This window comes from Macrotis lagotis, chromosome 3 (assembly GCF_037893015.1).
Source record: "Macrotis lagotis isolate mMagLag1 chromosome 3, bilby.v1.9.chrom.fasta, whole genome shotgun sequence".
Classification (NCBI taxonomy): domain Eukaryota; kingdom Metazoa; phylum Chordata; class Mammalia; order Peramelemorphia; family Peramelidae; genus Macrotis; species Macrotis lagotis.
In genome coordinates, this window is record NC_133660.1 from 92,958,157 (window position 1) to 92,970,381 (window position 12,225).

A 12,225-nucleotide genomic window follows, 5' to 3' on the forward strand; every position below is an offset into this window, starting at 1 on the left:
ATATATGTGTGTATGTCTCTTTATGCATGTGTATTTCAAACACATCGTGGACTGTAATAAAAGTAAGCATTATATAGTTATGTAGTCATTTGTAGTTTTTAAAAAAACACTTGCTATTTAAATTCACTCTATGCTATCTTTCAGCAATTCTTTAAGGTAGCTAGTACTGGTATCATTATCCCTATTTTACAGATGAGAAAACTGAGCCATAGACTTCAGAGAAACCCATTTGCCATTGTCATCTTACTGCAGAGTTTTCTCTTTTTGGTTTTTTTTAAAGTTAGAATTCCTTTTTCTATATTAATATTTTGTGGAATACCAAAACTCTGTGGATAGGAAAATAGATTTTCCTTTTTCTCTTCTCATTTTCAAATGACTGCCTGATAGGTATTATGACCCTCACTTTTGTACCTCTAAGTTTATCCACTTTAGCCAGACAGCTTCTTTTGGAAGAAGACATATATAATGGTTTCCTTTGCTAGTATTTCCATATACTTGCATTTCCTCTGGGCATGACTACGTTGCCCCATTCTATTTCTCTTTGACATCACCATTATTTCTCATTATGAAACTGAAATCTGAAAGATTGACATTAATTTTAATTAGAAGCTAAAATTATTAAAATTTTTCCTGATAAAGGATCTAAATGTCAACAATGAAGATGTCAGATCTGCAGCATTTAGAGCTTCTAGCTCCATGAGCAGACTGATGGTTCAATATCAAACTCTCTCTCTCTCTCTCTCTCTCTCTCTCTCTCTCTATATATATATATATATATATATATATATATATATATATATTCCAAACTAAACCTTTCTCACCCCACCCACACTCCCTGTCACCCCCCTCAGCTATTCAGGACTCAAATAATGCTTTTAGGCAAAAAATCTGATGGGACACTATTAAAATATGGCTCATCATCATCAATGGGAAGAGGTATGGAAATCTGGACCACTGAAAAACTGGTATTATCTGCATTATCTATTATTAATTACCAATTCCCTGCTAAGGAATCAGGAATGTGGGACAGGGATGTAGCACACTTTAACCAGGCCACAGTAAGCAAGTTGGTGGGGAGAGGAGCAATGCCCATTCTCTGGGTTAACAAATTTTATTTAGTTCCTATTATCTGCTGGATACTGTGCTGAGTTGTTCTGGGGGATACAAAGAATGGTTTTAAAAAAGAGTGTTTTTGTTTTCAGGGCATTCAGTCTAATAATGGGGACAACATGTAAATATCTATGTAAGAAAAACTTTATAAAGGATGAAATGGAAATAGTCAAGAGGAACTAGACACTGGAATTAAGGTGGGGGGGAGGGAAGTCAGGAAAGGCTTCTTATGAAGATGGGATTTTATCTGGGACTTGAAGAAAGTCAGAGAAACCAAGAGTCCAGGGCGACAAACTAGAGCATTCCATGCATGGGGGCAGTCAGTCTAAATGGTCAGTTGAAGTGTCTTATGGGAGAAAAATATAGTGGACCAGTATCACTAAGTTATAGAGTAAGTAGGGAGAGGGTCTATGATGTAAGAAGATTGGAAAAGGGAGGGGAAAGCAAGATGTTGAATACCAAAGCATAAAACATCCTGTGGGAAGAAGTCCTATTAAGCAAACTACTTTTCACCAGTTCACAAAAACATACTATTTTATTGCAGTAATCTGGCTCTCTTCCTTCTTCCTCATTATAGCTCTTTTCTAAAGCATCATCACGTTGTGGAAATGGCCTCGGGTTCTCAAAGATTATGCCAACAGAGGGATTCTCCTATGCTAGTAAGATTTAAGAGTCCAGTGATGACTTTTGATTCCTCTTTCAATGGACTAACATAATTTTTATTAGAGGAACATCAGGGGTATAAACACAGAATAATGACTTTTTTTACTCTCAACAATTCTTGAAGGCATTCTTCTAAGTTGTAGAGAAATTGCAATCTGAAACAGTGAAGGGAGAAATCACTTGGGCAAACTGATCCCTGATGTGTTGGAGCAATCTGACTAACAACCCTAATCCTCCTGAAATACTTTGCAAAAGGAAGTCTGTTTATAAAATGAAGTCAGGCAATTTAGATTAAGGTATTAACTATCTTTAGTCTGTTTCAACGAATTGGAAATTTGAACTTAAAGTCATATAATGCAAAATCTTACATCATACTTAAGAAATAGTATTTAGTTAGAGATGGTATAACTTTAATTGACCTAGACCATGAACTTATTTATTTTTTGCTTGTTTTTTTTTTACCATAAGAATGAATTATATCAGGCTTATAAGGCCATCATTAAGAGTTTTGAAGTTTCTCAAACTACAGAATTGCTTTTGTACAAATATGTGAAGCTGAATTTGGGAAACATGGAAAAAGAGGTAATACTGTATATTTCTTTAGAAGCTTTGTATTTATAATAATTGCTAGCATTTAAATAGAGCCTTCTTTGTGCCAAGCATTATATTAAGGGCTTTACAAATATTTCATTTGAACCTCACAACAACCTTGTGAAATAGGTGCTATTATAATCAAAGTTTTACAAATGGAGAAATTGAGTAAATATTTTTAAGAGACTTGTCCAGTATCACAGAACTAATGAGTATAATAATAATAACAATAATAATAATAATTATTATTATTATTGGGCCTGAACATGTGGTTTATTATTGGAGGAAAATCCTGTCGATTAAAATGCTTCTACCAAAGCAAATAAGCTCCTGCTATAGGATTTAGAAGCTTAGAGTTGTTTGGGAGCACTAAGAGTTTAAATAATTTTCTCAAGATCACATGACATGTATGCATCAGAGGTGAAGTTTAAATCCAGGTTTTCCTAACTCTGAGGTCCATTCTTTCATCTTCTATTTCAGGTTAGTTTTTATTGCTAATAGCAAAGAATGTTGGGATAAAATAAAGTACAAATGTTTTTTTTAATCAGATTTTGATATACTTTCAATTTGGAATTGAACCTTTTTTCCTTGTTGTTCTTATTACTTTTTAAAAAATTTTAGGTCCATCAGACAATGTCTATTCTCAGGAATATGTGGCCAGAAGGAGCTGGTATCAGAAGAATTATCTGCTGTCTTTCCTGTTCTGTGGTTTTAAAAACTTATAAAAACATGCTAGATAGTAGAGAAATAACTGGGAAACTGGGGGAAGGCACAGAACAAGAGAACACACAGGTAGGATTTCTATTGATTCTTTTTTTTTTTAGGTTTTTTTTTGCAAGGCAAATGGGGTTAAGTGGCTTGCCCAAAGCCACACAGCTAGGTAATTATTAAGTGTCTGAGACCTATTGATTCTTTAAAACCTTTATGAAACATAATATTTTAAAAATATTTAAAATATTTTTAATAATTCATGCCTTATTTCATAATGTTGCATATTTATGAAATATCTTAGAGTAGCTCTCCACATAATATCCAGAACTTCCACCAGGTGATAAGAAGCTATGAGAATTTATATGGAGTTGCTCTGTAACCCATTTTACCATCTGAACTTTGATGGTGGTAATTATCTAGGGTAGGCAAATGAATGGAGAAGTTATAAGGGGTTATGGGTTGTTTTGGGGTAGTAGCAAACTATATAGGGATTTGTGGTGACTTCACTAGTAACATAAATTCTCTCAACATTGATGCTGCCTGAGCCCATCTATGCTTTCCTACTTGCATTGTGAGATTAAGAATAGTTATTGTCCTTTATGATCAGGGTGACAAGCTTTACATTCACTTTAATCCTTCTCAGCCCTACTCTTCTCCAACTTTCTTTCATAGGACCAGGAAATAGAATGTGGACCAGGATTTCTAGTTGGGGATTTTTCTCCTTCAAATTTTTCTAAGTTTCTCTTCCCAAAGTCCAATGTCAAGTTTCTTCACTAGTCCAAACACCTTCAAACCACCAACACAATTTCCCTTTTCCTTTTTCTTTGGTTAAAGTCATTCCTTCTGCTCTTGTTCCTCTTAAGTCCCTTGGGTTCGTATCTTACTTGCATCCCATTGTCTGTCACTTAATAGTTAATTATATAGAAGCTATATGGTACTTTGAGGTCTATAAAGATACTTCCTGTCTACTATCTTATTAATCTCCATAACAGCTCCATATATGGAGTAAAGTCTCAATTAGACACTTTAGTTTGTATAAAACTCCTTCTTTTGTACAATTATACTATTCTACAGCTTTTAATCTCTCTCTGAGTTCCCAACCAATCTTTTTTTTCAACAATTCAAGTGACAATGTAACTCTTCTTCTATAGTAAGACTTCTGATGTGAACTTCCTAAAAACTTTTTCCTCTTTTCCATAAAATTTCTTTGTCTCATCAATCACTTTTTTCCTTCCTTCTAAATGTAGACAAATAATAACATATTTCTCAATAAAACTATATGATTGTTCGCTCATGTATCCCTAATCCCTCATATGTCATTTTCTTCTTCACTGACTTTTCTCTTTCAACTGATTGTAAGAAACCTTTGTTTGCCTAATCCTAAGAAAACTTTCCCTTGATTCCTCTCCTCCATGCAAGAAAGTAGGAAAATAGAAGAGGAAAAAATATATATAGTGGGGATGTTTTAACTTGTATGCAGCATAGATCCTGGTGTTCGTGCTTTTGTAGGGCTATACTGAAGCCTTAACATTTCAGGAAGCTGCTGACCTTTGCAGAATGCTCTGTTTGAGTGTGGCTTTCCTCCAACTTTTGCCTCTTTTTCAACGAGTTAAGAGTAGGATCATCCATTGCCATTGGGAAAAGAAACTTTCACCATTTTTAAGACTGGTAAGTAATACTTGGTTTCAGCTCATAATTCAAATGGTATTTATGCCAATTCTTGATTTGCATTAATTTTACTTATTTTTTAATTTGGGAGATTTTTTTCAAATGGTAGTTTTCAATTTTCTTTGAGAATTGGTTGTTCATATTTTTGGTTTTCTCAGTAATTTGAATTATGTTAATCCTTGAAATGACTTCATCTTCATTAAATGTAGTTTTATAATGTTTTCATGTTTAATGTAAATTTAATGATTTCTCTTCATGCTAGCATTAATCCTGGACAATTCTTTTAGTTTCTTTCATTGTTAGAAATGGACAATATAGGCAACTAAGTTACACAGTGAAGAGAGTGATGGACCTGGAATCAAAGAGACTGATTGTTTAGAAATGGACTTCTCCAAATTTGGAAGGACTGCTCTTTAGAGTCAGTATGCATCATATGAGAATCAAAGCCATTCTTCCTTAGAGACTATCTATCTATCTATATCTAGGCTAGATGGTTCAGTGCACAGAATTCTGAACCTTGAATAAGGAAGACTTTTAGTTTGAATCTTCTTTCAGATTCTTGCTGGGCAAGTTACTTAATTGTGCCTCAATCTCCTTCTCTGTAAAATGGAAATAGCATTAGCACTTACATTTTCAGGTTGATAGTGTCAAATAAAATAACCCATTGATTTTCAAATCATAAAGTACTATATAAATTCTAGATCTTCTTTACTTTGCATTGCTGCTTCTACTTTTATATTTATATATTATGTATACACATATGAAATCCTATACTAATATATTATATTATCTCATTACCTTATATAGAATACATATCATTATATTAACTATATTATATTATTATTTTAAAACATATTTATGCATAATATCTATATTAGAAGTACTATGAATTAATAAAAACCTTATATATTATCTTTATGTTAAATTTAAATATTATGTAGCAAACACAATATGTGTGTGTATAAATATACATTCAGAACATAAATATATTGTGTAATAAATATATTAAAGTATTATTGTGAACTGTTTAAATTAAGTTTTTTGATCATTCATCTTTGCTCTGAAATTAGCTTTGTTCTTAACAAATCTTTTATCCTATCAAGTCAAAATAAAATTTATACTTTAAATAAGATCTTAATTGCAATATTTAAAATACCTAAGAACTTCTTAAGCTTGCTTAATTACTTTGGAAGCATCTATTATATATATATATATATATATATATATATATATATATATATATATACACACACACACACACACACACATATATATATATATATATACATTTATATATTAATTTTAAATCATTCTCATCCTGAAGAAACTCCTTTGTAAACTTTTAAGCATTGTTTTTGAGTAATTACTGAATTTGAGTTATTACATTTTGGTTATTATAATTTGTTATTAATACATGTTTTAAAAATATTTGTATTTTGGTAGATACTTTTTTGAACTGAGGAAGGAAAAATTAAAAGTTATAAATCATTTTTTCCCCTTACTGTTATAATCAAGGTGTTGCTTTCCCTTAAAGTTTTGTTATTTATGAAAGCAGCTTTCTAGGGGCAAAGCAGTGAACACCACTATTATTATCTTCGTATATGTTTTTAAAAAAAATCCCACTGTGGTGCATTTCTCTAGGGTCTTAGGACTACTGAGAATCAGTAACAATCATAATTCTAGAGTAGTGGAAAAATATGAATCATTAAAGACTGAACTTGGAGTCAGAGTATTCTGGGTGCAGCAACTTACTGCTTTTGGGACCCTGGGAAAGTCATCTGGACTCTCTGAACCTCAATTTCCTCAGTTGTTAAATGAAGCTTTTGGACCTGTTGATATCTGAATTTCTTTCTAGCTCTAAATCAATGATCCCACATATTCTGATCTCTTAACTCATACTCTTTAAAACATTTTCAGTGAACATCTGTGATAAGAGCAGTCTGTCTTTGACCTTTATGAGATAGCATTCTGATGTTTGCATTGTGACTGCAGATAGACCTGTGTAGGAAGAAAGTTTATTTTCTATATTAGTCTACTAGGTACATGATAATTTAAGTAAATACCACACAGTCTTTTGGTTCGGGCAGATGATCTGACTACTTCAGTCTTGCAGCTGAAAAAAACATCAAGAAAGTGACTCAAAAGAAGATAGTCCAAGATGGCTTTAATTGTTCCAAATGTGAGGATTTTTTTTAAGTCTGAATTCCTTAGATTCCCACATGATCATACTTACACCATTCATATTGCTTTGAGAAACACAAAGCAGAAAGAAGTTATGAAGATGTTTTAAAGTGATTTAATTTTATTTTTAGCTCATACTTGTGAGATCATCAACATAGAGAATTCCAGGTGTTGAAACTCTCTCTAATAAAGCAAAGCAACAATTATAGTTTTAGAGAACTATCTGGGGTTAATGAAAGGTTAAATAATTTTCCCAAATGAAAGTCTGAGGTGGGCTTGAATTCATTTCACTCTGACACTGAAGTTGATCTTATAACTGTTTTGTCAGCCTGTCCCATATTTATAAATATGTTTATGAATATACACATACTTATCTGTAAATCCTTACATATACACAAATACACATATTTGCATATATGTATATAATTTATTTATAATAATAGTAGCACCAAATGAGACATGTCTAGTCTACAGAAAGTACAATTACTTGCTATGAATTCAAATATAGATTTATGTAATCATTATATGATCTATTGTCCTTCCAGGGTCTAGGTCTCAGAATATGAGAATCACTGTTCTATTGACCTCAAATGTCCCCATTGGGAAATAGTAAACTAAAATCTAGTAGTTGTGTAGCTTTATTGCACATTTCATTCTGGTATCACCAACACAATTAAATTTTTTTTTCTAGTTGAAAAGATGTGAATTTTTCATTTTAAAAGAAATAACTACAAATGAGTGGAAAGTAGATTTCACCTTCCTGCCTGACTTGACAGATAATCTCTTGTGGAAAAATATTGCATACTACTATGAAGTTGAAAATCGCACAGGTATTTTTTCTCATTATTATAGAGTTAAGATCCAATTTTTATAGTTTTTATATTTCATAGATTGTAGGATCATTGAGGTGGATTTAGATTTGGATGATAACTTAAAAGCTATCTTAATCAAACTACCTTAATTTCTCACATGAGGAAACTGAAAATAGGTTTAAATGATTTGTTCAAAATCACATTAAAGATCTATTGTAAGTAGTGAGAAAATATCAATTGAAGAAATTACTAAATTACATAGACCAGTAGAGATGCAACCTAATGCAAGTGGATGAAGAGTTGAACCTGGAGTCGGCAAGATCTAGGTTCAAATTTCCTCTCTGATATTTAAATAGTTGTGTGACCATGGGGATGTTACTTAACCTCTCTGAGCTACAGGCAACTCTAAATTACAATTGAGTCAAAATGGCTAGATAATGGAAATCACATGCAAGTCCTTGGTCCAACTGGGATACTGTTTGCTCTCTTTTAATTTCTTCAATGAAAATAGACCATATTGTAGTTATTGTATAAGTAATCATTAGAAGATTCCTTTCACCATAAAAACAGTTTTCCTAAGAAACCAGGTATTTAATTTCCTTTCCAAATTACTTTCACAAAGACTCTAAGTGCCATCCCCTCTGTCCCCCTTCTTTACCGAACCTATAATTTTTAGTAAGGAAACTTTTGCTACAATGCAAATCAGTACTTGCTCTTCAATTTAAAATCTGACAAAAGATGCTTGGGGCATCTCATATTACAGCAATACTAGGAACAAAGATTGGATTCCCACAGAGAGGAGGAATTGTGGAAAAATGAAAGAGCACTGGTTTTAAAGTCATAGGAGCATCTTCAGCTCAGCCTCGGGTCCTTACTACCTGCCTGTTTGATCACTTAACCTTTCTAAGTTATTTTTAATCTGTAAAATTAGTGGGTTGGGCAAAATATCTTATAATCTATTAATTATTAAAGGGAAAACTTGCATCTTAGAAGGACCCCTAGGTGATACAGTGGATAGAGTGTTTTGAACATGGAGTCAGGAAGACTTATCTTAGTAAGTTTTAATCTAGTCTCAGGTACTTGCCAACTGTGTGACCCTGGACAAATTACTTAACCCTTTTTGCCTCAGTTCCTCCTTTATAAAATGTGCCAGAGAAGGGAATGGATAGCCACTCCAGTATCTTTGTCAAGAAAATCCCAAATGGGATCATGGAGAATTGAAGACAACTGAAAAATGACAGCAATAACCAATAATCAACAACCACAGCAACATTCATTTTAGAAGGTCAAGTGAAACAATCTTTAATAATTTGTACATACATACAAATATATGTATATATGTATATATATACATAAATATATATATATATATATATATATATATGTTTCCTTTCCAAGATTTATCATTTAACTCACATTTGTTGTGCCTTTATGTACCAATTGTTATATTATTCATTGAAGTCAACATTAGGAATAGGAATGATTTACAGGAAATCATAAGAGCTTGGGAGCACTTTTCAATGAACCAGGGTTCTGGTTCATGAAAAGCTATAAATATTCACATTTGTGGCTAGAGAGGGCAAACATTTTCTCCTTACAGACCTGGAGACAGTACTTTACTACTTCTTACAAATCTTATCAGTGTGAGTACTTTCTCAATCAAAAAAGCTGGAAACTATTCCATGACTTCAAATCTTATTCAATCCATTCAATGCATTCCTTTCCATAAATCCCCCATATAGCATGCATTTGACAAAGTACCTTGTCCAGTTAGTATCTTAAAGTGTAGCAATGTAGCACTATGGCTATTGTATCCACTAGTGTCACTATCTAATTATACTTTTATTATTTTATGTTGAGTACTGTCATATTGTATCATATCACATTACATTCACATTACAACATACTATATATAATATCATATCACATCCATATTATTGCATCCAGTTATATCTACCACTCTTACTAAAGGTTCATAAACCATGCTTTCACCAAATCATTTTCATCAGTCTCCCTTATATACAATTTCTGATTGGAAAGAGTTTCAAGGAAAGTCTATCTAGGGAAGGGATTGGGCATTTACTAAGCACTTATTATGTATGTTCCAGGCACTATGCTAAATACTTTACAAATATATTATTTGATCCTTATAAAACTCTGTGAGTTAGGTGCTATTTTGATTCACATCTTATAGTTGAGGAAACTGAGGCAAGCAAAGTTTAAATGACTTGCATAGGGTCATTCAGCTAGTGTCTAAGGTCGGATTTGAAATCAGGTCTTTCTGCCTCCAAGTCTAGTACTCTATCTGTGCTATCTAGTTGCCTCTGATACAGAGGAAGAAGGGAGATCAGAAACAACCTAGTTCAGTGATTTCACTTTATAGTTGAGGATACTAACAACCAGTGGGGTTAAACTGATTGATCAAGGACATAGGTAATAAGCATAGGAGGTAAAACTTGAATCTAGATCCTCCAACTCCAGAGCCAGTTTCTCCTTCTACTGCACCGTGTGGAGTCCCAAATCTAAAAAGAGGTTGTGTTCTTTGCTGTGCAAACTCATGATCATGGCTTGTGGTTGAAATTTTTACTTATTAGTTTCGAAAATTATAGGTAGGGTCACTTTTTAATGAAAGATTCTTATATTGAGAATATACCTTTCCCTCTTTTTTTCGATCTACTGAGCTTTAGTATATTAATTTCTAGTAGATCTTTCAAAGTTCACTTCCATAACTGGAATATGAATTCATTTTTAGAAATGGCCTTAGGATTTATTATAATAAATTTTAAAGATATTCTGTTTTCTTGAATCAGAATTTTCAAGTGTCAAATGTAAAATAAAAAAGCTACAAACAAAAATTACAGGAATTCTGGTGTCATGCTATATATGAATAACCAGATCTTTGACTTTTATATAGAAGTTGAAGATTTAAAAAGAAAATTTAGATGGCAGTGTCTAAATATATGTATTTTCAATTTATGAATAAAGTTATAGGTATTATCTCTAGGTCTCAAAAGTATTTAAAATTACTATTTTATTCAAATGTGAACTATTTTTCTTTCTTTTGCAGGATTACATCTTGAAGTGGGTGATAAAATCACACAAGAATATGAGAAAATGTGGAATACAGTATTAAACCTGTCAAAAGGCTATGATTTTGGAAGATCTATTCCTGTGAGAAGAACTTCTCAACATTTTCTTACACAGAAACAAACATCATCTAGAGGTGATAACTTTATAAAAAGTCAAATCTCACTTAATCAGAAAGAATTTGCCATCGGCTCAATTAAAGTTCTTATCTAGGCTTGGGAAATTTATTCTAAGGCAATAACACCAAATCTGGATTTCCTTTTCTCATCCTTTTTTTTTAAATGAGCAAAGATGATTACTTCAAACAGTTTGCCTTTGGACCCACCAGAAACCTTTCTCTTTTCAGCTAGTTATATCTATTTTGTTATTCAAGTTCTTGGATTATCTATATGTTTTCTCAAAACACAGTTATAAATATATATTTATCTTTTAAATTTTATCTTATCTTTATTGATGCCTTTTGTTTTATATCAATTCATTTCTGAACCTCTACCTTCTTTATTTTTTACTCAACAAGTTTTCTCTTGTAACAAAGATTTACTTTTTCTTAAGAGAGGGAAAAACAGGTCAACAAAACTATCTAAAACTATCTAACCATGTCTAATAGGATGTATAGCATTCTGTACCATAGTCCCTCATGACTACAATGAAGGGAAGTAACTATGTTTCATCAGTTCTCCCATGGAGCTAAACTTGAACTTTGGAATTACATACAGAAGTTTCTTTTTTTTTTTGTTCTTTCTATGTTATTGTAGTCTTTGATAACATCAACTTCGTTTCCCAATTTTTTTCAAGTATATAAACATGAGATCCCTAAATTGGGCCTTGTTCCATTGAAATCTCAATTTGTGGAAGATTATGCTGGAGACATTTTAGGAGACCTACCTTTTCTAAGCAGGTACCTCAAGTTGGGGGTATTTATTGTGATTCTTGCATGTTTTATACATATATATATATATATTCATGCATATGTTTGTATTGACTGGTTATTAATAAATATACATATGCTATGCATATATTAAATATTATATTGCTAACTAAATAAATTTGTTTCTCTGTCTGAAAAATGCATCCCACTGTGGGTTACCCTAGTGAGTACACAAAGCCTTATCAACTAGGACCTTCCAGAGATTTCAAGAAGCCAGGAATACCTCCATGCAATAATGACATTTATGTCTATATGTGTATATACACATACATATTATATACAAACATATTTACATGCATATGAATGAAACACTTTAGGGTTGCATAATGTGATAAATCATATATCCTCATATATCATATTATATGTGTACATATACATGTATATGCATGTAAGATTTACTATCTGGCTTACATTAAGCCAAACATGTATCCTCTCTCAACCTCAGTTGTAAAATAAAAGGGCTAGAGAAGCAAA

The 12,225-nt window shown here is 32.1% G+C and overlaps 1 protein-coding gene across 1 annotated transcript in view; it reads left to right on the forward strand.

Moving 5' to 3' along the window:
- Positions 1-12,225, forward strand: part of LOC141519164 (putative ATP-dependent RNA helicase DDX60) — an 85,821-nt gene that overhangs the window by 15,799 nt on the left and 57,797 nt on the right. The window contains 6 exon segments of the mRNA XM_074231562.1: positions 2,236-2,355; positions 2,986-3,156; positions 4,585-4,743; positions 7,616-7,754; positions 10,804-10,959; positions 11,619-11,721. Of these exon segments, the coding sequence (XP_074087663.1) occupies positions 2,236-2,355; positions 2,986-3,156; positions 4,585-4,743; positions 7,616-7,754; positions 10,804-10,959; positions 11,619-11,721 (848 nt within the window).